A 25,620-nucleotide genomic window follows, 5' to 3' on the forward strand; every position below is an offset into this window, starting at 1 on the left:
GTTGAACCTAGAACCTCACACATGCCAGGCAAGCACTCTACCACAGAGTATATCCCCAGCCCTGTAGTCCCATTTTGCAGGTAAAGAAGCTAAGGTTCACCAAATTAGTGGAGGGAGGTATGTGTGTCCAACCACAAGGCACTTGCAGGGATGGGCCATGCAAGATGATGGACCTGCCTGTCCTTGGAGTTACACCTAAGGAAAAGGACATCAAAGGCTTGGGTATAAAAATTTATTATACGTAAAAGAATATTAGCACTAATGAATGCAGACAAGCGAGGACACAGTAGGACTGGCTGGAAGATGGCTAACTCTTTGGAAAGTGAACAGGTCTAAGTGGCTGGGAGCCTCATACCACTCTGGGTGGTCAACCACCACAGGGCATGAGGGCATCAAGTGACTGCCCTGTGAGTCCACAATGCCTCTACTGGTTCTAGGTCTCAAGGATGGCACACCTAGAAACAAGTAAAGAGGCTTCCCATGGTGGCCCAGGCTGGTCTGGAGAAATACCACTGTAAGCAAGACATTTAATTGGAGGATGTCCACCAACTATGCATGACCTTGAGCCACCACAATTCAGTGAAACACAAAACATTAAGCTACAGGCTGTAGGAAGAGGAGGCAGCAGTCAGTGGCCCCTTCCGATCCTGGTGGTTCCGTGAGTGAGGACAGGGGAAGGTTAGACCAAGCCCCTCCTCTCAATGTACAAATTACTTTGATTGATATTAAACTGTATTGAAAACAAAATAGACTAAAAAGCCAACACTACTCTATGTTGGGGTGGAAGTGGAGAAAGAATGAGTCCTTGAAGCAGAAGGAGGCAGCCGGGGAAGGCTGTGGCTGTGGCCCTGCTGGTCACTCTCGCTGTTCCATCTTTACTTTTGGTGGCCGAAGGAAGGTCCGGTTCTTTTTCTCCTTCTTCCCCTTTGTATTTGCCTGGAAATTTCGCCAACTGTCTACTCGGCCATCCCGGCTTTCCTGAAAGAAAACGGAAAGGAAGTTCAAGGTGAGGTCTCTAATTAGCAAAAGGGACTGAACCTGCTCTGCCGCCAACTGCCCTCCCACGGCCCAGCCCAGGTCAGCCCTCTGGAACAGTCCAAGAGGAGAGCAGATCAGAGCTGTCTCCCACCTCTAGAGACCCAGCAAAATTTCACAACCCCCTCTGAATGTAGCTCGAAAGAGGCCACCATAAGCGATGCTATCACAACTCTATTTACTGCGGGCCTCTGGGTGGGTGTTCCACACAAATCCCTCCGTTACGTTCCCACTGCTGAGCTACACTCCCAGAGCCAGCTTGTTACCTCTTTTTGTTTGGTTGGTTTTTTTGAGACAGGGTTCATCTGTGTAGCTTTGGAGCCTGTCCTAGAACTCGCTCTGTAGACCAGGCTGGCTTGAGCTTCCACAGATTTGCCTGCCTCCTCTTCCTGAGTGCTACAACTAAAGACAGGCCCCATCGTGCCTGGCCCCTAGCTGTTTCTTCTAACCCTTCCCAAAAGCCGACTACAGAGTGCAATAAAGAGCACTGTCCAACTGTGAGAGGATGACTAGTTTTCTCAACTATGGAGCTAGCTGGGAGGACAGCTACTCTTTCTTCACCATGTTCCTGCTGCCCCTCTGACAACTTGGATGAGATGTCTCCAAACTAGCTAATCTCTGGCCACAAAGCTCTCTACCTCATTATCAAATAGGCTACTCATTTTCCCGTTTCATAAAGCTGGACAGAAACCAAGTCAAAAATTATGGTTAACCAATAACAAGCTCTACCCTGAATTCTAAATCCTATAAAAGACGGAGCAAATGCAACCCAGAACTGTATCAGACACTTGAAGAGCAATGAATCCAGTCAAAAGCTACAAGGTGAGCTGGTGTGGTGGCACATACCTGTAATCCCAGCACTGGAGTGGCTGAGATAAGAGGGTCATCAATAGTTCAAGGCCAGCCCAGGCTACACAGTGAATTCCAAGGTGCTTGGGCTACAAAGTGAGACTCTGTCTCAAAAAGCCAAAAAAACAAAACACAGAAGTCTCTCTGCAGAAAGAATTGGGTCACAAGAACCGTTTTCAGTGGTCTGTGATGGTATACACCTTAATCCCAATGTTTGGGAGGCTGAAGCAGGATGATCAGGAATTCAAGGTCATTATCAGCTACACAGTGAGTTCAAAGCCAGACTGGACTATATGAGAACTTGTCTCAACCTCAACTCCCTGCTCCCAAAAGAACCTGTTTCCACAAATTTTTGTCCTCCAAGCTAAATAGGGTGCTACTTCCTGTTACCTCTGAATTCACTGTTCTTGGGGGAAAGACTTACGAAGGTGAGGTGACCCCCAACTCCGCTTCCCCAGTGCCTACTCTCACCCACACATCCTGTTTCCCTGTCTGCCCCAGGCAGCCCTGGAGCCCCCAGGAATTAAGCTTCCTTATTCTGGAATGACCTCCTCAGCTACTCACCTCGAAGTTTTTCTGCCACTCCCTTTCTCGCTTGGCTTTTTCCTGTGCTTCGATCTCCTCTTCTCTTTGTCGTTTCCTAGGAGGGAAAGACAGCAGTCTACCCAACGCTCACAGCGTGTTCCCCACATGAGCTAAGGCTCAGCTGCACAGGGAGACACACAAAGCCCGAGCCAATGCTGAGGCCTCATCCTAAAACACACAGACGACAAAACCTAATCCCAAAATGATATTTCATACAAACTCAACTAGCAAAATCTAATTACTCCAGTCAACAACAAAATACAGAAGCCAAATTGACTTCAATATTTCCTTTTGTTTTTTTCTGAGACAAGGTCTCATGTAATTTAAATTGGCCCCAGACTTGCTATTTAGCCAAAAATAGTCTTCAAACTGCTTTTTTTCCCCCAGCCTCCACCTCCCAAGTGCTGGGATTAGAGGTGTGTACCACCACAATTGGCAACATCACCACTTGTGACAATCAGAGGAAATCATACTTGAGAACAAGTTAAAGCTATTCCATTGCAATCCCGCCTACACACCATAGCTATCAGGCCCAGAAAAGATCCTGGCCTCAAACATTCTACTGCATTCCAGAAAGGAAGAAAACACACTGCACTCCTCAATAGAATGAACTCCCTATGGACAGGTGTAGTCAGAATTTCCCAAAAGTCTACAGACAATGTCTTACCGGTGACTGGCTCAGACAGCCTATCTCATGTATGCTAGGCAGGAGCTCCAGCCCTGAGCTGTACTGTGCCTCTCCAGCTTCTTCTTGTAAATGAAGTGCCACCAAACTCATTAGGAAAATCCCCAGAGGCCTGCATTAGCTAATCTGTGCATTTCAATGAGGTTAAGATGAATACGGGGATGTGTACCTTTCATGCATTTCTTTGGCTTCTCTCTCTTTCCTTTTAATTTCCAGCTCAGCAAACAGTTTCATGGTCTGTTTGTAGACTGCCTGTTTGAACTGCAAGAAAATTATGGACAAAAGAAAATAAAGGTAAACATCTCATATCAAGGCTGAAATTAAGTAATTACAACACTGCCCCTTCAGGGAGAAAGCCACCTGCCTAGGAGACCTTTCCTCTCTTACCAAGCAGATTAGGAACCTGTGTCTGGGAGAAGGCACATAAGCACTCAGGCCACTGAGATTATGGAGGTGTTCTGCGAAAATTCCCCAGGACTGACTTCTACTCTCCTTTTCACAAATACTTTGTAACTTTGACTTAGTGGCTAGACCCAAGCTGAATCCTACATAGCTGTCCCCACCCACAACTGCAAACCTGTCTTAAGGGACAAAGCCACTAAACATAAAAGCCCATAATCCCCAGACTTCCTTATAGCTAGGTCTGGCCATGTGATTCAGAGTTTAGTCAACATATTCATATACGACATCCAGGATGTTCTTAGACGGCGGGGCATATTCCTCCTTCCCCCTTTATTCTGTTGTCTGGCACTTGAGTGAGATGATGAGACACCCAGGCCAGGAAGATGGGGGCCACATCCTTGTTACCAGAGCCATAGAAGAGCCAAGACCTTGAAGGACATTGTGCAGAGCTTCCATGCCAGCAGCTGCCCCGCGCCCAGGACTACTACACAGGATAGAACATGTTCTGCCTTGATCAAGCACTTTGTGTCTCTGAAACCAATTCACCTTACACTCTAAGATACATTGATGGGGAAAGATAACACAGCATTGCATAGAAAATATAAAGGTGGAGCTAGAGAGATAGCTAAGAGGGTAGGAGCACTGGCTACTCATCCAGGGGACCCGGGTTCAAGTCCCAGCACCCATATGGCCACTCACACCTGTCTGTAACTCCAGTTTCAGGGGATCTGACACCCTCACACAAACATACATGCAGGCCAAATACCAATGCACATAAAATAAATAAATAAATCTTTAAAAAAAGAAAAAAAAGATACAAAGCTCTGTTGGTTTTACAGTACAGGGGATAAAACCTGAGCATTGGAAGTAAGACCTCTACCACCAAGTTAAACCCCCACCCACCCAGAGCCTTTTAATTATGGTAGCTGTTATTACAGCATCAGTTATTATTAGCATTTATATGAATTAAAGAAAAGCAAGTAAAGATAAGTGACCCGGATCCCACTACATAGTTGTGGGGTATTTTTTTGGAGACAGAGTCTAACTATGTGGTCCAGCTGGGCTCAAACTCAAGACAATCCTCTGCCTCAGCCTCCCAACTGCTGGGATTACAGGCATGTGCCAGCACACCACACTCATGAGGCTTTTTTTGTTTTTACATCCAACCAAAGTCTTCCCTCCCCCCTCTCTTCCCAGTCCCTCCCCCACTGTTTCTCTTCAGACAGGGGCGGGCCTCCCATGGCCATCAGCCAGCCATGGTGTATCAAGTTGCAGTGAGACTACCTCCCTTATGTCCTTTTTTTAATGTATTCATTTTATTGTAGGAGTATGTGTGTGAATTGTGTGTGTGCATTGCCCATAAAAAAGGCGGCACTGGATCCCCTGGAATTACTGACTGGAGTTACTGACGGTCGGGAGCCACTACCTGGGAATTAGGAACTGAACCCAGTCCTCTGCAAGAGCAACAAGTGCCATCTCACCCTTCTTTCTTCTTCTTTTTTTTTTTTTTTTTGGTTTTTCGAGACAGGGTTTCTCTGTGTAGCCTTGGCTGTCCTGGAACTCGCTCTGTAGACCAGGCCTCTGCCTGCCTCTGCCTCCCAAGTGCTGGGACTAAAGGCATGTGCCACCACCACCACCTGGTTTTTTTTTTTAAAGATTTATAATCATGTGTGTATGTGTGTGCCTGCATGGAGGTTTGTGCACATGTGCATGCAGGTGTCCGTCAAGACCAGAAGAGGATGTCATCCCTTGGAGCTAGAGTTACAGGCAGTTTGAGCCACTGTGTGGGTGCTGGGGACCAAACTCAAGTCCTCTGCCTGAGTAAAACATGCTCTTCACCAGTGAGCCACATCTGTAGGCCCAACCAACCATGAATTTTTCAGAACAAAGTTATGTTCTTGTTTAGTGTTTTCTTCCCAAACAAAAAGTTTCTTGTGTTATACATGGAAGTACAGAAAATAATCCATCATGTGTACATCAGTGGATCATGCACTAAAATTAGAGCTACTGAGCAAAGAACACTACAAGAAGGAAAAGAGAAATGAAGGAGTCCAAAACTTCTCTTTAATACTAGGAGCTGCTAGGAGCTGCTCAGGAAAAATGATGCTGACGAACTCTAGCCTTTAACAAGGACAACATCAATTGGGTAAAGGAACATGTAATAAGTATTTCAGTATCTTTGTGTGTGTACAGTGCAGGTGCACGAATAAAGGTGTGTTTGCGTATGAATGTACACGTAGGCAGGTGCACATACGGTGCATGTGGCGGCCTGACGTCGGGTGTCTGCCACAGCTGCTCTCTATTTAGTAAGGTAGTGTCTCACTGACCCTGAAGTTCACCACTTCCTGCTGGTGTAGCACACCTCTAGAGCTCTAGATGACAGGCAGCCACCACGCTGGCCCAGGTTTTGTTGGGAATCTGAGGAGCCAAGCCCTGATCTTCGGAATGGCATAGCAAGTGCATGGCCCACTGAGTCAATGCCCCAGCTCCAAATATTTTAGTGTCTTTAAAAGCTCTAAATAGAGCCAGGTGGTGTTGTTGCACACCTTTGATTCCAGTACTCAGGAGGCAGAGGCAGGGGGATCTCTGTGAGTTTGAGACCAGCCTGGTCTACAGAGTGAGTTCCAGGACAGCCAGGGTTACACAGAGAAACCCTGTCTTGAGAAGAGGAAGAGAAAGAGAAAGAGAGAGAGAGAGAGAGAGAGAGAGAGAGAGAGAGAGAGAGAGAGAGGAAGGAAGGAAGGAAGGAAGGAAGGAAGGAAGGAAGGAAGGAAGGAAGGAAGAAAGAAAGAAAGAAAGAAAGAAAGAAAGAAAGAAAGAAAGAAAGAAAGAAAGAAAGAAAGAAAGAAAGAAAAAAAGAGAAAAGCTCCAAATGGTGGGCTGGAGAGATGGCTCGGTGATTAATAGCACACTGGCTGCTCTTCCAGGGGACCCAGGTTCAATTGCTAGCACCCAGCTCACAACTGTCTGTAACTCCAGTCCCAGGAGATCCAATGCCCTCTTCTGGCCTCTGAAGATACCAGGCACACACGTGGTACACATACATACATGCAGGCAAAACACCCATACACATAAAAATAAAGTTTAAAAATTAAAAATAAATAAAAGCCATCTCTCCATACCCTAACATCTAAGTTCCTTTGTATGTGTATATATGGTTGCATGTGTGTGTGTGCGCATATATATGTGTGTATATGAATGAGTATGTGTTTATGTGTGCATATGTGTGTGTCTACAGGAGTATGCTGGCTAGTTTTATTCCAACTTGACACAAATTAGAGTTATATAAAAGGAGGGGGGCTGGAGAGATGGCTCAGAGGTTAAGAACACTGGCTGTTCTTCCAGAGGTCCTGAGTTCAATTCCCAGCACCCACATGGTGCTTCACAACCATCTGTAATGAGATCAGGCTCCCTCTTCTGGCCTGCAGAAATATACATGCAAACAGAACATTGCATACATAATAAATAAATAAATCTTTCAAAAAAAAAGGAGGGAACATCAACTGAGAAAATTCTTCAATAAGATCCAGCTGTAGAGCATTTTCTTAATTGGTTGATTTGAGAGGGCCAGCCCATTGTGGGTGAGGCCATCCTTGGGCTGGTGGTTCTGGGTTCTATAAGAAAGCAGATTGAGCAAGCTATGAGGAGCAAGCCAATACACAGCACCGCTCCATAACCTCTGCATCAGTTCCTGCCTCCAGGTTCCTGCCCTGATTGCCTTTGATGTAGCTCTGGTTGTCCTAGAACTCATTATGTAGACCAGGCTGGTCTCAAACTCCAAGAGAGATCTACCTGCCTCTATCTCCCAAGTGCTGGGATTAAAAGGCGTGAACCACCTCACCTGGTTTCCCTCAATTCTTTATTTAATTAACCTCATGTATGCGTGTGTGCCTGCTTTTCTTTATGTGTGTAGGTGCCAGCACAGGGCAAGAGTCGGCATCAGAACCCCTGGAACTACACTTAACAAGAAGTTGTGAGACACCACAGGGATGCTAGGAACTGAACTCAGGTCCTCTGCAAGAACAGCAAGTGCTCCGGGCAGCTAAGCATCTCTCCAGCCCTAGATTCCTAAACATGTACCTATGGTTTCTATGTATCTCAAAAGAAATTAAAAACCATAATTATACATAATACTTTGCATGTGTGGCTTGTAAAATAATCAACCATAAACTCCATCAAGTGTACATACAAGAAATGGTGATGCCAGGTGGTGCTTGGCTTTAATTCCAGCACTTGGGAGGCAAAGGCAGGTGGATCTCTGGGATTTCGAGGCCAGCCTGGTCTACAGGCCAGGACTGTTACACAGAGAAACTCCGCAGCAGCCCTATACACAGAAGGCTGATGGAGCTGGGCTAGTGGGTAAAAGTGCCGGCTGTGCAAGCATGACTACCTGAGTTCAAATCCCCAGCAATCTTGTAAAAGGCTGACTATGGCTACGCATGCCTGTAACCCAATGCTTGGGGGCAGGGACAGCATAGCCAGTGGAGGCAGGTCCAGGGTGTTGAGTGAAAGAACCTGTCTACAGGGAATAAATAGAAAGTGCTAGAGCAGATACCTCCCCAGCTTCTACACACAAACACACAAGCACACACACTATGCATATAACACAGACACAAGACAAACACCAAACACACCTACACACAGGATGAATAAAAAAAATGTCCACATAACATGCTTTAAGTGAGGCCTTTCTCTTCAACCCCCCAATCACACAGGACAAGTGGTTTCCCAATAACTTACCAGTTCGGGATCATCTTCCTCTACATTTGTAGGCTTTCCTTCCTTCTTTAGCTGTTTTTTTCTCTCTTTAACCTAAAAAGAATTTGTTCCCCATCAAAAGATGAGCAATCATACTTTAAGAACAGCACTGAGCTGTACATCTGTGCACTTTTCCATGGGCATAGGATAACAAGATGAAGGCAAAGAGCCTCCTCCTTTCTATTTAAATCTAAAAAGTCATTGCTAATAGAAAACACTGTAAAGCAACTAAGAAGACTGGGAACCTTGAATCCTTCCTCTAACCTACCCTAAAATCTGTACCCACAGCCAGCACTAGTGAGAGGCAACCAACAGACATGCTGTCCCCACCTCATAAAGGCTGAGCCACAGCTAACAGCCTTAGACATGGCCATTCAGCTTTCTTAACTTGTGGTCACATAGTTATAGCAAAGAAAGCACATTTGCCAAGCTTTAGAAGGACTTAGAAAACGTACGGCATTTTAAGTATGAAAAGGATTTCTAAAAGTGCATTCTTGATTGTTTCCACTGTGACACTCCCAGAAACCAAAATTTTCACATCACACTAATGGATACATTCGTCATTCTGGTCACTACTGAGCTTACAAATAATAAGAATTAATAATCATTCACAAGAGACTGTCACTACTCCGAAAGTCACCTATGAGTCATCCATCACACAGCCACGTGCCTAGCAGGCTCAGAAACACTTTACTGCCACCTTGTGGCCAGGAATTCTAAGGACGATTCCATTCAAGCAAAGACAGAATCTCTAACAGGACTGACTCTCTAAGTGCCATGTGCAACACAACCATTAGGACGCGGTTACACACTTTCCTTTTCCTTATTTTTCTCCTCACTGTCTTCATCTAAAATGGGTCCGTCTTTATTATTACTGCCTATAAAGTTCCATTTCAGATTCCAAAGCTCTTCAAAACAAAGACAGACTCCTGACCCACTCACTGTTGAACTCACTCTTGTAAATGGTCTTGAGATTCTTGCTCCAAGAGGCCAAAAAAAAAGGGGGGGGGGGCTTTCTAGTTGGGCACATGATGCATGCCTATAATCCTAGCAACTGGATATGGAGAAGGATCAAGAATGCAAGACTAGGGGCTGGAGACATGGTTAAGCAGTTAAGAGCACTTGCTGCTCCTGCAAGGATCCAAGTTCAGTTCCCAGCACCCACACAGAAGCTCACAATCATTCGAAACTACAGTTCCAGAGGATGATGACACCTTCTTCTGACCTCCTTGAGCTCCAGGCATGCCCATGGTGCACATACATACATGCAGACCAAACACTCTTACACATAAAATAAATCTAAAAGATTTAAAAAGAATTTAGGATCAGCCTCAGGTAGATAGCTAATTCGAGGCCAGCCTGGACTGCATAAGACTCTCCTTCAAAATAATCCAACCAAAAATAAGAAGAAAGGTCCTTCCGTTGGATGCAACGGCATACAACTCATAAACCCACAGCTCAGGAGGTCAGGAAGAGGATTAAGAATTTAAGGCCTGTCCAGGCAATCTTGAACGTTTAAGGCTATGCTGTACCCCCAGCAATTGGAACCACATTTTAAACAAACAAAAGCTATAATTTAATTTGTTTCAAATGAGTCTCTGAGTTGTTATTAATTGAACGTGGCCTCCTCTTGCTTTAAACCCACTCAGAGATCCTTGACAGCCTCTCTCATTTCCAAACCTTTTATACCCACTAAAGTAAAACCAGGGTGTCGACACCTCCACAGCCGCGCTGCTCCTCCACTCTCACTGGGGTAGCATGGCAACTTAGTTGGGAGGCCAAAGAAACGATCGACACAACACAGGACTGGCAGGGCAAGTGGGGTGGCAGCAGCCTGGCCACTCCTCACCCTGAGCTCCCTCTTCTCTCAGGAAAGAACGCTCGCTGTGTTGCTATTCATGAGCACCACGTAAGTGGTCAAGAGAATGGACATGGTCACCAGCTATGTGGTCAGCTCTGCTAGGTCGCATATACCCTTCTACACGGTGCCCATAGCTTGCTATTACTTCCTGTAAACACAGCAGCACTAGAAATACTTACAGTGTGTTCCACGTATTCTTTTCCTGCCTGAATTACATCCAGGGCCCTCTTCTTTTGTTCCTGATCCAGTAGCAACTTGTAAGCTTTGTCCACAGCTAATGCAAAACATTGAAGTTAACTGTTTCTGCAAATACCCTCTCAAAGTCTGATCTATACTCAGGCAGTGTAAATGTACTGTCACTGTCTAAAAACATTCCCTACGTTGTTACATTATTTACCATTGTTAAACTCATTTTTAAAAAGCATACAACCATAGCAATGACCTTGAAAGTCTTAGGAAAAAATAGTAAATACACACTCAAGGCTAAACATATCACATCTACATGAAAACACTGATAAAGTATTTCCCGCTTTACTTACGCTCAGAAAAAAAGACAATTCTATGCAATGAAAGTATATTGGTAGACACGCAAGTTTTAACTAACAAAGTTAAAGTCTACTTTCTTTGCAGTGCTGGGGATTGAACCCAGGGCCTCAAGCATGCTAGGCAAGCACTGAGATACACACCCAGCCCCCAAGGAATAGTTCTTTAACATTCTGCTTAAATGGCTGCTTTACTGAAATCCACAGCTTCTCCACAGCTATTCCTCCTTAGCACTGACAATTACTCAAAAGCAGGTAAACACACAAATACCTTCAAAAGCCTTCTGTGCTCGGTCAGCGTCATCTTGGTTTTTGTCAGGATGCACCAATATAGACAACTGCAGGGAAGAGAAGAGTCAAGCTCATCAGCAGTTCCCGGAACACACGGGTAAATAATAAACAAAACATGCACTTTTTGTAAAAAAACCTCCCCAAACGATTCTTTCAGACATTTATAAGATTCCTGACTGGCTGTCACTGATGGACAGAAACTAGCTGGAGCAAAAAGAACTGTGTTAGGAGATGAAAATCTACCGTTAATCCTGAAGCACCAGAGCCATAGTCTTATTTGTAATTTTAACTTCAATCACACGCTAGCTCTGAGTCCTTGAGCAACTCTGCCTATCTTCACTTCGGCTTCCTGCTCTATCATTGGAAAGATACAAAGTACCTACATCTAAATAGTTTGTTGTGTGGACAAAATGAACAATGCAAGTAGTTAGCACAAACTGAATATAGGGGCCCATTCTTGAAATCTCAACACTGAGGAGAATTATGAGTTCAGGGCTGGCCTGGGCTATAAAGGAAACCTGTGGGATAGTTAGGAAGAAAGGAGAAAAACAGGGGGAGGGAAACAGAAGAGAGAGGAGGGGAGGAATGACAGGGAAAAGTAAATGGAAAAGAGGGAATGGTAAGGGGGAGGGAGAGGGATCAGAGAAAAAGACAGAAGTAATGAATTTGCACACAAACATCCATGGACAATGGTTAGTACACACAGATTATCAAGACATCACTGAAAGCCTTCTGTATGCAATACCTGACTTAAATATTTGGACGCATTTACCACATGAGGCAAACAGACACAGAGAGGTCCAAAGCGCCTGCTCAGTGCACACTGCCCCTAAGAGAACAAGTGAAAACTCAAGGCCTGCGCACTCGCAACTATGAGGCCGTCTGCTACGTCAAGTGTGTTGCTGCAGGGAAAGTCTAAGGACTGAAGTGCTTGGTATACTGGGAACAACTGTAACAGACTATACTGGAAAACAAGACCTTGGAAACAGGGGGGAGCGCTAAGTTTAAGCACAGATCAGAGCTCAGGAAGAATAAAACTATAAAGTTATATGATGGGAAATGACTGAGCAGGCAAAAACAAAAACCATCTTAGCTTAATATAGCTTGCTGGGAGATCAGAGGTAACCATGAGTCAGCAACGTGGAGAAATCTACTGCACTGGAGGACGCACGGATACTAACAAGACTGTTGTGCAGCATCGGAGATCACAGTCAGCATGAAGAGATGAAGAACTTAGGAAAGTAAAAAGGCAGTGGCAAGAATCAGGCCAGCCAGCTACTTTCCTGATGACATTTTAATAAATACTTGTTACATTAAGTCAGGTATTTCTTTTTTAAAAACTTCTTACATTTACTGGGTTGGGGAACATGAACACATGCCATGGTATGTGTGTGGAGATCAGAGGACAATTTTCTGGACTCAGCTCTCTCCTTGTATTATGTGGGTCCCAGGGATCAAACTCAGGTGGTCATGCTTGGCAGCAGATACTTTTACCTGCTTAGCCATCTCACAAGAAACACCAACCTAAGCGAGGTATTTCTTGAGTATTTACAGTCATTTGCAAGAGATGAAGTAACTGAGTGGGTTAGGCAGATGCTGTGTGCCTGTAACCCCAGCTACTTAAAGGCTAAGGTAGAACAGTCATATAAACCAGGGAGTATGGGGTCAGTGTGACAACATAAGATCCTGCCTCAATAAAAGTAAGTCTGTAGACACTCTATTTGGAGATCTATCTATCTATCTATCTATCTATCTATCTATCTATCTATCTATCTATATCATTATATTCACATCATTATATTCACAGAAAACCATACTCTGGGTACATTAGTTAACATTTTCTATCACTATACATATATGTCACTAAGTTCATGAGACAGTTATCGAGCCTTAATTTGGAAGGGGTTAAATTTTGATGAGGGGTTAAATTTTGGCCCAAAAGTATCTAGTCCTTAAAAATCATGTCTAGAGGGGCTGGAGAGATGGCTCAGCGGTTAAGAGCACTGGCTGCTCTTCCAGAGGTCCTGAGTTCAATTCCCAGCACCTACATGGCAGCTCACAACTGTCTATAACTCCACTTCCAGAGGATCTGACACCTTCACACCAATGCACATAAAATAAAGTTAAATAAATTATAAAAAAAATCATCATGTCTAGGAAGTAGCTCAATTGGTAGAATATTTGTCTTACTACACAGGAAAACCTGAGTTCAATGCCCAGCACCCCATAAACCAGGTGTGACACATGCCTACAATCCCAGAAAGCAGAGGCTCACAAGTTCAAGACCATCATCCTTGGTTACACAGGGAATTCTAGGCAAGCCCAAGCTCCATGAGCCCCATCTAGAAGAAACAAAGAGAAAGCTCACACACTAGCGACAGCAACAGCACTGTACCTGCCGAAACCTCTTTTTTATTTCTTCATCTGTCACTTCAGGATCTATCTGAAGAACCTGGAAGAACCAAGATCAAAAGTGTCAAGCTGGGCACGGTGACCCTTACCCGTCATCTCAACGCTAGGAAAACAGAGGCAGAAAGATGGTGATGCTGGGTCAGCCTTGGCACAGCAGTCTCAGAACAAAACCATAAAACTGGGCAGTGGGGGAGCACTCCTAGACTCCTACCACAAGGGAACAACAGAATCAAGTCATCCCTGGATGTGTAACAAATTCAGTGTCCATCTGGGCTACATGAGACATTGTCTCAAAAAAAAAGGAGGAAGAGAATGCATGTGCATGTGTATCTGGGGTGTGGGTGTGTGTGTGTGTGTGTGTGTGTGTGTGTGTGTGTGTGTGTGTGTATTTACATGTGTATCCCCCCCCTCTTACAAGCTTTCTGTTCCCCTCTTCTGTCATGAGCAATATAAATCCATTAAGTAAAACCAGGTGAAGTGATATACTCTGAATTTCGTAGTCCAGAACACAGTGTCAGAGTTCAGAGCTCACCTGGGACAAAGAAGAGAGTGACCACACACAGGCAGGAGTAGGAAGGCAGAGTGCTAGAGCCCATGTGGGGTTAGAAGGATGTCCACACAGAACAGCCTGACATGGAGTGCCAAGAAAGAACAAAGGCAAGCCCAGAGTCGGCTGCCTAGCATATTATGTCAGAACCTAAGTGGGGTAAAGATGTTGAGATGGGTTTGGCACAGTGGCTCACATCTATAACCTCAGTATTTAGGAAGCTGAGTGGAACTGTCATGAATTACAGGCTGACCTAAATAGAGATCTGACTGAAAAAATAAAAACGGGCTGGAGAGACAGCTCAGAGGTTAAGAGCATGCACTGTTCCAGAAGAGGAGTAGTTCAGTTCCAAGCCACCTGTAACTCCAGCTCCAGGGAATTCATACCTCTGGTCTCCATGTGCATTTGAACCCATGAACACAAACCCACACAGATACACATTCACATAATTTAAAAATAAAACATACACACACACACAAAAAAAAATAAAAATAAATCTTAGCTGGACATGGTGGTGCATGACTTTAGTCCCAGCACTTGGAAGGTAGAGGCAGGTGGGTCTCTGTGAGTTTGAGACCAGCCTGGTCTACAAAGCAAGTTCCAGGACAGCCAGGGCTATAAAGAGAAACTCTGTTTCGAAAAACCAAAGAAAGAAAGGAGGAAGGGAGGGAGGGAGGAAGGGAAAAGGAAAGCAAGGCAAGGCGGGCCAACCTAGTACGCACAACAATAAAAAGGGAGTGAAGTGGCTCACTGTTCAATTTCTAGCACCCACTCAGTGGCTAGCAACCACATGGAACTCCAGTTTTGACGCCCTCTTCTAGATTCCATGGGCACCAGACATGCACATGGTGCACACATACACATGCAGGCAAAACATACACACATATTTTTAAAAATTTTTTTTAAATAATCAGTGTATTTGGAGAGTTGAAGGAACAGACCCAAAACTGTCAGCACCACTGAGGGCAGCACCAGAATCTCCCTGCCTCCCTTTATTAGAAAGACAAAGGAAGACAAGCTGTCAATTTACTGTGATTTGAGAAAAGACCTGACTTTTTATCACACATGAAAGAACAGTGGTTAGTGACGACAAGAAATGTTCAGAGCTGAGCACGGTGGGTGGAACACACTATGACGCCAGCACTCAGGAAGGAGGGGTAGGAGAGCGCTAGGCTGAGCCACTCTGAGCTACACTGGAGATATGTTCAAAAACACAAAGTGCATTAGCTTATCTAAAATCTCCTGGTCTTCATTATTTTTACTGAGTATTTGGTATCTTTTATTTTTGTATAACAAAACAGTTTTAACAAAATTTGTTTGCTTGTTTTTGTTTTTAAATAGGATCTCACTGAGCCCTGGCTGGCCCAAGTGCTGCTATGCAGACCAGGCTGGCCTCAAATTTGTAGGGATATTCCTGCCTCTGTCTACCAAGTGCAGAGTACAGGCTACCTGGCAATGCAGGGTTTTTAAATCACAGACGCTAAATTTATCAGGCTCAACTATGTCTCTATATTAAAAACGAAACCTTGTATATTCCGGCTACAAAAGCATTAGAGAACATTTGACAGGACAAAGTTGTGTAGCCTGTCCTGGAACTCGCTCTGTAGCCCAGGCTGGCCTCGAACTCACAGAGATCCGCCTGTCTCTGCCTCCTGAGTGCTGGGATTAAAGGCGTGCGCCACCACCGCCCGCTCAGAGTTTTCTTGAGTGAGAGCAGCAGGAAATATTAGATAGGATTTAGAATTAGATTTAGAATGTGGAGATAAACAGATAGAAAATACAGGATAGCCTGTGAGGGCCTGGAACCTATTCCAACGAGCCCTGACTGTCTCTGCACTAAGGTATTTATAGAAACACCAAGAGGTGGAGCAAAAGACCTCCCTCCCACCCCCTCCAAGCACAGCCAAGTGCATACCATCTCAGACACCTGCACTCAGGCCTGTGGTCCAATCATCCTCTCTATGCAGACCTGCTGGGTAAAGCCACGAAGAACCTGAAAACGGGCTCCCACAGAGAACCACAAAGAGTCTAAGGCCAACCTGAGATATAAAGTAAGCTCCAGGCCATAGTGGGTTACAGTAAGATCCTGTTTCAAAAATAAATAGCCAAGTGTGGTGGTTCATTTCTACAATCTCTGCATTTGGGAGGTCAAGGCAGGAGGATTTGGAGTTCAAAACCAACCCTGAGTACATGAGACTGTCTCAAAAAAAAAAAAAAGTACATACATAAGTCTGCATATATGAAAAGCTATCCACTACAGATGCTACAGCAACAACATAATAAGCACTCACATTACTGTCTGCACACATGAAAAGCTCTCAATAGATGTTGCAGTGACAACATAATACACACACACACACACACACAGTTTGCACACATGAAAAGCTCTCCACTAGATGCTACAGTGACAATCCACTCACCTCAAATGGATTCAGATTAAAGTAAGAGGAACCAGGACGAGTCAATCTTTCAATCTGATTTTTGGACGTTAGAACTGAATCTCTCTTCTCTATTTGTTTCACCTAAAAGTAAAAATATTAACAATTCCATTAGTAAAAATAAGCTGAATGTCTACTCTTTTTTTTTTTTTTTTTTTTTTTTCCTGTGTAGTTTTGCACCTGTCCTGGAACTCACTCTGTAGACCAGGCTGGCCTCGAACTCACAGAGATCCACCTGCCTCTGCCTCCCGAGTGCTGGGATGAAAGGCGTGCGCCACCACCGCCCGGCATGTCTACTCTTAACACAATACTAATATGCTCGACCAACAACTATTTGTATCTACCATGTGTCAAACACTTTACTAACTACTGAAGAATGATTACAGCAGCATAACTAATTTTACAGTAATAGTTCAGCTCTCCAGCAGCCACGAAAAGCTGAGCATGGGCACACGCACCTGGAATGAGACAGGCAGATCCCCAGAACTGACTGACCGCCAGTCTAGCCAACTGGCGAGCACCAGGTTCAGTGACAGATCGTATCTCAAAAAAATAACATGGATGGTGAAAGATACATGACACTGACCTCTGTCCTCCACACACATCTGTGCCCATCATGTGCATACCTGCACACACATATACCCTACACACAATTTTTTTTAATTTACATGTATATTTAACAATTCTACTTGGCAGGTATTATCATTATCCCCATTTTACACATAGAAAAATTGAGGATTACAGAGAGCGAGGTTTCCAATTACCTAACTTGTAAGAAATTTACCCTAACAGTTTCACTCCCAATCAGACATCAAGAAGATTCCCGGATGCCAGGCAGGGTGGCACAGCCAGGCAGTGGTAGCACATGCCTTTAATCCCAGAATTTGGGAGGCAGAGACAGGCAGATCTGTGAGTTTGAGGCCAGCCTGGTCTACAGAGAGAGTTCCAGAACAGCGAGGGCTACATAGAGAAACCCTGTCTCAAAAAACAAAACAATAAATAAATAAATAAGTAAAACACAGCCACTTCCACAGAGCTTGAACCAAAGACAATATAGCTGCATGTGGGTACAACTAATGCACCTTTTTTCATTTTGAGAGGAAAAATTCAAGTACACTGAACCATGAACTATGAGCAACGTTCAACATCATTATGGGGGACCTGGGATTGGCTCAGTTGGTGGTGTGCTTGCTTGGCATGCATAAAACCCTTGGTTTGATACTTGGCAAAAGAATAAAGCTGGGTGTGTCAGGCTCCTTCCTGTAATCCTAGCATTTGGGAGGCTGAGGCAGGAGGATCACCACTAGTTCTAGATAGCCTGCACTGCAAAGTCAGCCTAAACTTCGGTGAGAACTTGTCTTACAAACAGAAAGATACAGCCGGGCGGTGGTGGCGCACGCCTTTAATCCCAGCACTCGGGAGGCAGAGCCAGGCGGATCTCTGTGAGTTCGAGGCCAGCCTGGGCTACCAAGTGAGTTCCAGGAGAGGCGTAAAGCTACACAGAGAAACCCTGTCTCGAAAAACCAAAAAAAAAAGAAAGATTAAAAAGACAGGGCTACAGAGGATGTGCTCATTCCCAACATTAACTTTAATACTCCCGCAAAGCACAGGCATTCTTTCCCTGCTTCCTGCCTAAAAGATGTGCACTGCCCTGCCCACATTCTCCACCAAAATGGATTGAAATCCCTCAGACAGCAAAACAAAAATGCCAACACTATGAAAAAAAAAAGTACTACATAACAAGTACTATTATTAACACCACAAATAATGGCTCTAATCCCAGCACTTCGGAGGCTGAAGCAGGAGGGTCCAACTGGGCTAACAGGAGACACCTGACTTAAAAAACGACTGCCTCAAAAAAAAAAAAAAAATCAAGCAAACAAAACAATAATAAACGACTGCCTTGCTTCTACTTTATAATTTGCAAACTGCTTTCTTAAAATTCTTTAATCGTCGTGAAAACTCTTATAATATTAACTCCCTCCTTTCACAGATGTAGGAACTGGTGCCTTCAAAGATTTCAATAGCAGTCAAGCTAATTGCCTTGCAAGAATTCAATATGAGGGCCTCTGGCGCCAAATGGCTCGCTTTTATTCAGTCTATCCATTCATTTATTCACTGAATATATGCTAAACTTCCACCATGCACTAGACGCTGGCGGTGCCATTGTAAATAAGGCTCAGACCCAGGTCACTCCTGTCCTACCTGACACCAAGTTGTTTCCTGCTATTAAGTCGCACAAGCAAGTACGTATGCACCCTCTTAAGGTTCGTCATGTTAAAGATGGGGGTCACATAACGCATTCGTGTCATGATGAACAGTGCTGATCACTGGTAAACCGCAGAAACTGCCACTCACACATTCATGGCAGAGGAGTGGGAAAGGCCTCCCTCCTGTTTACAAATAAAAGCAGGTGCGCTGCAGCTCAGTCTCCGCCGGGAAAGGTCCCGGCCTCCATCAGTCGTAGACTCCACGGCCTGCCGGCTGCAGCACAACAAGCAGCTCGCCGGCCCCTCTCCGGGTCTGAGTCCACAGGCCCGGCCACCGGGCCGCACTCCGGGAACCCCAGGAGCCACAGTGGCGGCCGCGCATGCACCCCACAGCCGGTCCGCAGTCCCCAGGCCGGACGGCACGGGCCAACGGTCCCGGGAGGCGTCCCGCTGCACCAGGCCGCTGCGGACGGAGCCGGAGCGCGGTCTCCCTGAGGCCACCATCCTTACTCCGGGCTCACCTCACTGTAGAAGGTCATAAATGCCTCCTCTGTGCTGCCTCCGCCGCCCGAAGCCCCGCTCTCTCCCGAAGCCGCCATTTTCCCGGCCAGCCGGCACGTGACCGTTCTGCGCAGGCGCAGCCTCACGTGACACTTCCAAGACCGCCTTCCTGGACCGCCTCCGCCGCCAAGCCGCACTTAAAGGGCCCGAGACCCTACCTGGCCTTTTTTTTTTTTTTTTTTTTTCTTTTTTAAGACAGGGTTTCTCTCTGTATCCCTGGCTGTTCTGGAACTCTCTCTGTAGACCAGACTAGCTTCGAACTCATATATGTATATTTTTTTAAGTTTTTTTTTTTTTTTTTTTTTTAGTTTTTCGAGACAGGTTTTCTCTGTGTAGCTTTGCGCCTTTCCTGGAACTCGCTTTGGAGACCAGGCTGGCCTCGAACTCACAGAGATCCGCCTGCCTCTGCCTCCCGAGTGCTGGGATTAAAGGCATGCGCCACCACTGCCCGGTATATATAATTTTTTAATATTAAAATTAAAAAAATTATTATTGCGGGACATTGGTGGCACACGCCTTTAATCCCAAGCAGTGGGGAGGCAAGAGGCAGATGAATCTGAGTTTGAGGCCAGCCTGGTCTGCAGAGTGAGTTCCAGGACAGACAAGGCTACACAGAGAAACTGTCTCTAGATAGATAGATAGATAGATAGATACATACATACATACATACATAGAAAGAAAGAATTATTTTAAAAAGCACATTTGGTACTCACTAAGCAGTTTCTTCCTCCCCCAGTCTGTCAAAAAGGAATCTATGGTCTCTGGATATACCTATTCTGGACTTTTCCCATGGATGGAATCTACTTATACAATACCTTTTGTGTTTAGTTCTTTCAGGTAGCATATTTTTAAAGTTCATCCAAGAGGAGCCTATATAAGAATATACGGGTTGGGGATTTAGCTCAGTGGTAGAGTGCTTGCCTAGCAAGTGAAAGGCCCTGGGTTCGGTCCACAGCTCCGGGGGAAAAAAAAAAAAAAGAATATACTCCCTTTTATGACTGCATCAAATTCCACAGAAGTACGTTCATGCTACAATTTGTTTATCCATTCAGAGTTTAACATTTGGAGTAGTCTCACCTTTGGACTGTTGGGAAATAGTGCTATGAAGCTGGGAACTGCCTGGAACCCCAGCACTTGGGAGGTAGAGGTAAGAGGATCGGGGATTCCAGCTCCCTTCATAGGGAGTTTTAGGTCATTCTGAGCTACAATAGATCTCGTCCAGGGAGGGAGGAACAAAGAGAAAAAGGGAGGGAAGATATTATGAACTGCACGTACAAGTATTAGTGTTTAGAGTTTCTTATTTAGTTTTTTAAATTACACTGATTTATTTATGGGGGCACAGTGCCACACTGTACATGTGGAGGTCAGAGGACAACTTTCAGGAGTCAGTTCTCTCCTTCCACCACTGAGGCCCAGGAAGAGAACTCAGGTGACATGCTGAGTAGCAAGCACTAGCCATGTGTGTGTGTGTGTGTGTGTGTGTGTGTGTGTGTGTGTGTGTGTGTGTGTGTGTTTTAAAACAGGGTCTTGTTCCAGGCGGTAGTGGCACACGTCTTTAATCCCAGCACTTGGGAGGCAGAGCCAGGCAGATCTCTGTGAGTTCGAGGCCAGCCTGGTCTACAGCATGAGATCCAGGACAAGCACCAAAACTACACAGAGAAACCCTGTCTCGAAATAACAAAACCAAAAAACAGGGTCTCGCTGTGAAGCCCTGGCTGGCCCAGAATTCCCTATGTAGAACAGGCTGGATGAAACATATCTGTTCTCCCTCCTGAGTGTGTCCTTGGATTACAGGTTTGTACCTTGAAGTTTTTTTCCATTTCGTTGCACCAGAAGTTGTTATCTGGTCCATCCAACGACATATTAATACAGTTCACAAATTCTAATTCACTACCTACTAAGGCTCTGGTAACTTCACAAAGTAAACTGTGAAGAGAGAACTGGGAGGTAGGATTTAAAAAAAAAAATTGCTGAGAACTAAGAAGATCAAAAAGGTTTCTCTGAAAAACTGTGAGAGAAGAGACTGAAGTGGCAATATATCCAAAAAGCAAAAACACCTCCTAAGGACTAACATGATTTCATATGTACAAATACAGGTATGCTGGAGGTCGATATCCAGGCTGTCGGCATTCTAGGCCTAACTACCACAAACCTCGTATTTCCCCGATTTATTGATGCCCGTAGGGATTTCCATCATTTACATTTTTAATAAAACCACCGTAGGACTGAAATTGTGCACTGGGAGTGGACGACATGCCTCATTTCTAAACAGACCAAAAGCCAAGATTTCATCTTCGGACACTGCTCCCAAGACTGCACGGTCATGATGCACCAGAGCCCACGTTATTAGCGGTTGGTTAAGCATAAACCCGCCTGCCTCTAGACATTCGCGGTGGACTGCTCGAAGCCCCTCCCCTCCTTCCTGATTCGCTGCTCCCGTGATCGTCCCGCCTCCCCACCGTCCCGATTGGCAGCTTAGCCGCCCTCGCAGTTAGCGCGCTTGGCGAGAAGCTGCCACGCCCGCGACGCGAGCTGAGCTGCGGGAGAGGCGATGGCGAGCTCGGCGTTGGCGATTCGGGGTCGAGCAGGCGTCTGGGCTATGAGGGTCCTGCAAACCAGAGGCTACGCCTCGGACTCGGTAGGTGGCTGCCCGACCCACCGCCCATCCCGGGGCGCGGGTCCTATCTTCCTTGTGCCTTTTGCCATGTCTACGTCTCTCTCTGCAGTCGGAGAGCATGGACTCCGGCGCTGGCTCCATCCGGGAAGCCGGTGGGGCCTTCGGAAAGAGAGAGAAGGCCGAAGAGGACCGGTACTTCCGGTGAGGCCCACCTGATCCCAAGTCCAGCCCCCATCTCCCTCCCTGTCCTTTCTACGCCCTCTGTCGCTCCACCCATCTTTACCTGGTCCCTTGGGACGCCCATCCCCTGGCAGAATTCCCAGGTCGATGAAGCCATTGTGTCTCAACTGAGACGTTTAACATCAGTACCACACAACTGGCTCTCCACCAGCCCCAAACCGGTCTGCAGGACTCAGCCCAAGGCTCGCCTCCTAATTTATTATTAGCTATCATATTCCTCGCCCACGGTCACCCCCTCCGCACCCCTGGCAGTGCGAGACTCCCAGGCGCTTTGAACAGTGTTTACATCCAACCGGCCAGAAAGAGCAGACCCTCTGAGTCTGTTTCACTCGCCGGTTTTTTTTCTCCCCAACCGCCCCCTACCACCCCCCGCGCGCGCCCACTAGTTTTGTAAGGCTGCGTTCATTCCCTGAAACCTCACTTCTGTCAGCCATTTCTGGATCCTCCACGCGTCTTCAATTCTTCGCAAGAGCTAGGTTCTTAGCTGCTGGGAGTACCTGCTCAAAGTTAGACTTTACCCCAAGCCGGGAGACTTTCGCCCTACTCAGACCCTGAGTGGTAGATTTCTCTCGACTGGTTAGAAAGAGCGAGTGGACTAAATCTATCTACAACCTTTCCCAACCCTCGGTTATCTTTAGCTAACTTCTGCCCACACTGGAGAGCAGCCAGGAGCTAATCTCGCTTCCGTTTCTCCTTTGGTCTTGTGCTAAGGATTGTCCTCGGCCTATAGGGATTGTTGCTCAAGAACTAAGAGTGAACTAAGAGTTTAAACATGCAGATGCCCGGGGTTCAAGTCTCAGTACCAAAAAACAATTGTCAGGCCGGGCGGTGGTGGCGCACGCCTTTAATCCCAGCACTCGGGAGGCAGAGGCAGGCGGATCTCTGTGAGTTCGAGGCCAGCCTGGACTACCAAGTGAGTTCCAGGAAAGGCGCAAAGCTACACAGAGAAACCCTATCTCGAAAAAACCAAAAAAAAAAAAAAAAAAATTGTCAGGATAACAATTCTCCTGCCTCAGCCTTCTAAGTGCTGGGATTAGGGGCATGCCACCGCTCCTGGCTTGGAACCTCTATCCTTTACCTTAGGTATTACTGTTTTGTTGTGTTGTGTTTGGGTTTTCTTTTAAAGATTTACTTTATTTTTAATTGGATATGTGCACATGAATACAGATGCCCGGGGAAGCCAGAATCAATGGATGCTCTGGAACTAAAGTTACAAGCAGTTGTGAGCTGCTGAAGGGGGTGCTGGGAACCACACTGAAATCCTTTGCAAGAGCAGTGTGCAGGGCCTGGAGAGGTGGCTCCGGTTAAGAGCACTGACTGCTTTTCCAGAGGACCCGGGTTCTATTGCCAATGCCCACATGATGTCTAACAACTGTCTATAGCTCCACTTCCATGGCATCCCACCCCTCTTCTGGCCTACATGGGCAATGCATGCATTTGGTGCATAAACATACATGCAGATGCCAGGTATGGTGCATACCTTTAATCCCAACACTCTGAAGGCAGAGGCAGGAAAAGCTTTCAGAGTTTGAGGCCAGTCTGGTCTACATATCAAGTTCTAGGACAGCCATACATAGAGACCCTGTCTTGGGGGCGGGGGGGATTGCAGGCAAAACACTCATATACATAAAATAAAAATAAATAAATCTTGGGGCTGGAGAGATGACTTAGAGGTTACGAGCACTGGCTGCTCTTCCAGAGGTTGTAAGTTCAATTTCCAGCAACCACATGGTGGCTCACAACCATCTATAATGAGATCTGGTGCTCTCTTTGGTGTACAGGCATACTTTCAGGCAGAGCATTGTATACATAATAAATCTTTTTTTTTAAATCTTTTTTAAAAAGCTGATTATGGTTGTGTACATCTTTATTTAAACATGTGTGTGTGTGCATACATGCATGCATGCTTGTGCCAAGTATGTGGGGACCCTCAGAGGCCAGGCAGTAGATCCCCTGCAGTTGTGAGCTGCTTACATGTGTACTAGGAATTGAATTTGGATTCTTCTGGAAGAGAAGCGCATGCTCTTAACCTCAGCCATCTCTACAGCTCTTATTTTATTTTTTATGTATATGAGTGTATTGCCTGCCTGCATGTATATATGTGTACTGCATGAGTACTCAGTACCCGTGGGGGCCAGAAGAGGGTGTCAGATCCCCTGAAACTACAGTTAACGTAACCTGAGTTTTCTACAAGAGCAACAAGTGCTCTTAATCATTGAGCCTATTTCACAGTCCCAACTCAGTAAGCTTAAATTAGGAACTCATCCAAAGACTATTGGATCCCCTAGAACTGGAATTACAGATGGTTGTAGGCCACCATGTAAGTGCTGAGAACTGAACCTGGGTCCTTTACAAGAGCAGCAGGTGCTCTTGACCACTGAGCTATCTCTCCAGCCCCTGATTTTGGGGCTTCCAAGACAGTCGCGCTCTGTATTTTAAGTTGTATTGGAACTCGGGCTGGCCTCAAACTTGCAGTGATCCCTCCTGTCTCAGCCCTCAAGGTGCTGGGGTTACTCAGCCACTAATCCTGTTTGCCTTAGGTAATGAATAAAAATCTCCTTGGGAGTCAGTGAAATGACTCAGAGGGTAAAGGTGCCTCGTAACCAAGACTGTGAACCCGACTTTTGATGCCAGGGACTCACGTGGTAGAAGGAGAGAACCGACTCCCACAAGCTCCACACACACACAAACACAACACATACACACACACATCTGTACTCACAAATAAATGTAATAAAGGTCTCTTTGGATGGAGGATTGAAATAAACCCTCAGCCACTGTCTCCGTATAGAGAGAAGACTAAAGAACAACTGTCAGCCCTCAGGAAACACCATGAAGACGAGATTAAGCACCACCTGGAGGAGATTGAGCGTCTGCAGAAACAGATTGACCGGCACAAGAAGAAGATAAAAAACCTGGAACACCATCATTAAATGCATATGGCCTCCACAGAATGGCCTGTATTATTCCCACTTCTGTAGAGACGTAATTCTGAGTGATTAATACTTGGTCTGTGTGCTACTAACAGATAATAAATTCTCACCAGTAAATCATGTCTGAAGCGTCTGATATATAGAGGGTGATAGGGGGACAGACACTACTCCAATCAAGTGAATTAGGCAGGACTCAAAAGTAGAGTGAGGGGAGGAGATGACACAGACCCCAATCTAATCAGACGGATGCAGAGAAACTTTGAGATACAACCCCCAATCCAGTGCATGAAGCTTAGGAGCAGTCTGGAGAGCAGAGGAAAGACTGTCTCCAAGGACCAGAAATAAGAGCATCGCATTACTTGAAGGACTATCAACTAGCTATTGCTCTAATTTTGCAAATTGAGACAACTAGAATTAGAACTCATGCACAAGCCAGGCAGTGGTAGCAGGAGCCTTTTAATCCCAGCACAGCCAGGATGACACAGAGAAACCCTGCCTTGAAAAAACAGACAAAAGGAGCCCTGGCTGCTCTTCCAGAGGACCTAGACTCAGTTCTCAGCACCCACATGGTGGCTCTGGTGGCTCATATATAATTCCCGTCCCAGGGTATCTAACTCCCTCTTCTGTCCTCAGACACTGCACACATGCACAGAC

The 25,620-nt window shown here is 45.7% G+C and overlaps 2 protein-coding genes across 3 annotated transcripts; one reads left to right on the plus strand and one right to left on the minus strand.

The window, feature by feature from the left end:
• Positions 1-218: 218 nt before the first annotated feature.
• Positions 219-19,265, minus strand: Dnajc8 (DnaJ heat shock protein family (Hsp40) member C8). Of its 2 annotated transcripts, XM_052717282.1 has the most exons (9): positions 19,137-19,265; positions 16,388-16,489; positions 13,404-13,460; positions 10,989-11,055; positions 10,355-10,449; positions 8,297-8,368; positions 3,324-3,415; positions 2,449-2,524; positions 219-978 (listed from the first exon to the last, which is right to left on the minus strand). In XM_052717282.1, the coding sequence occupies exons 1-9, from the start codon at positions 19,212-19,214 to the stop codon at positions 856-858; spliced, it is 762 nt and encodes a 253-aa protein (XP_052573242.1). In that variant the 5' UTR covers positions 19,215-19,265; the 3' UTR covers positions 219-855. The 2 variants fall into 2 exon arrangements, with proteins under 2 accessions (XP_052573242.1, XP_052573244.1); XM_052717284.1 differs by lacking the exon at positions 13,404-13,460.
• Positions 19,266-21,668: 2,403 nt separating this feature from the next.
• On the plus strand, positions 21,669-25,086 carry Atp5if1 (ATP synthase inhibitory factor subunit 1). The gene is made up of 3 exons (XM_052718032.1): positions 21,669-21,814; positions 21,903-21,994; positions 24,825-25,086. The coding sequence occupies exons 1-3, from the start codon at positions 21,728-21,730 to the stop codon at positions 24,964-24,966; spliced, it is 321 nt and encodes a 106-aa protein (XP_052573992.1). The 5' UTR covers positions 21,669-21,727; the 3' UTR covers positions 24,967-25,086.
• The last annotated feature ends 534 nt before the right edge of the window (positions 25,087-25,620 follow it).

Source organism: Peromyscus californicus, unplaced genomic scaffold (genome assembly GCF_007827085.1).
Source record: "Peromyscus californicus insignis strain IS unplaced genomic scaffold, ASM782708v3 Scaffold_5__1_contigs__length_169319896, whole genome shotgun sequence".
Classification (NCBI taxonomy): Eukaryota; Metazoa; Chordata; class Mammalia; order Rodentia; family Cricetidae; genus Peromyscus; species Peromyscus californicus.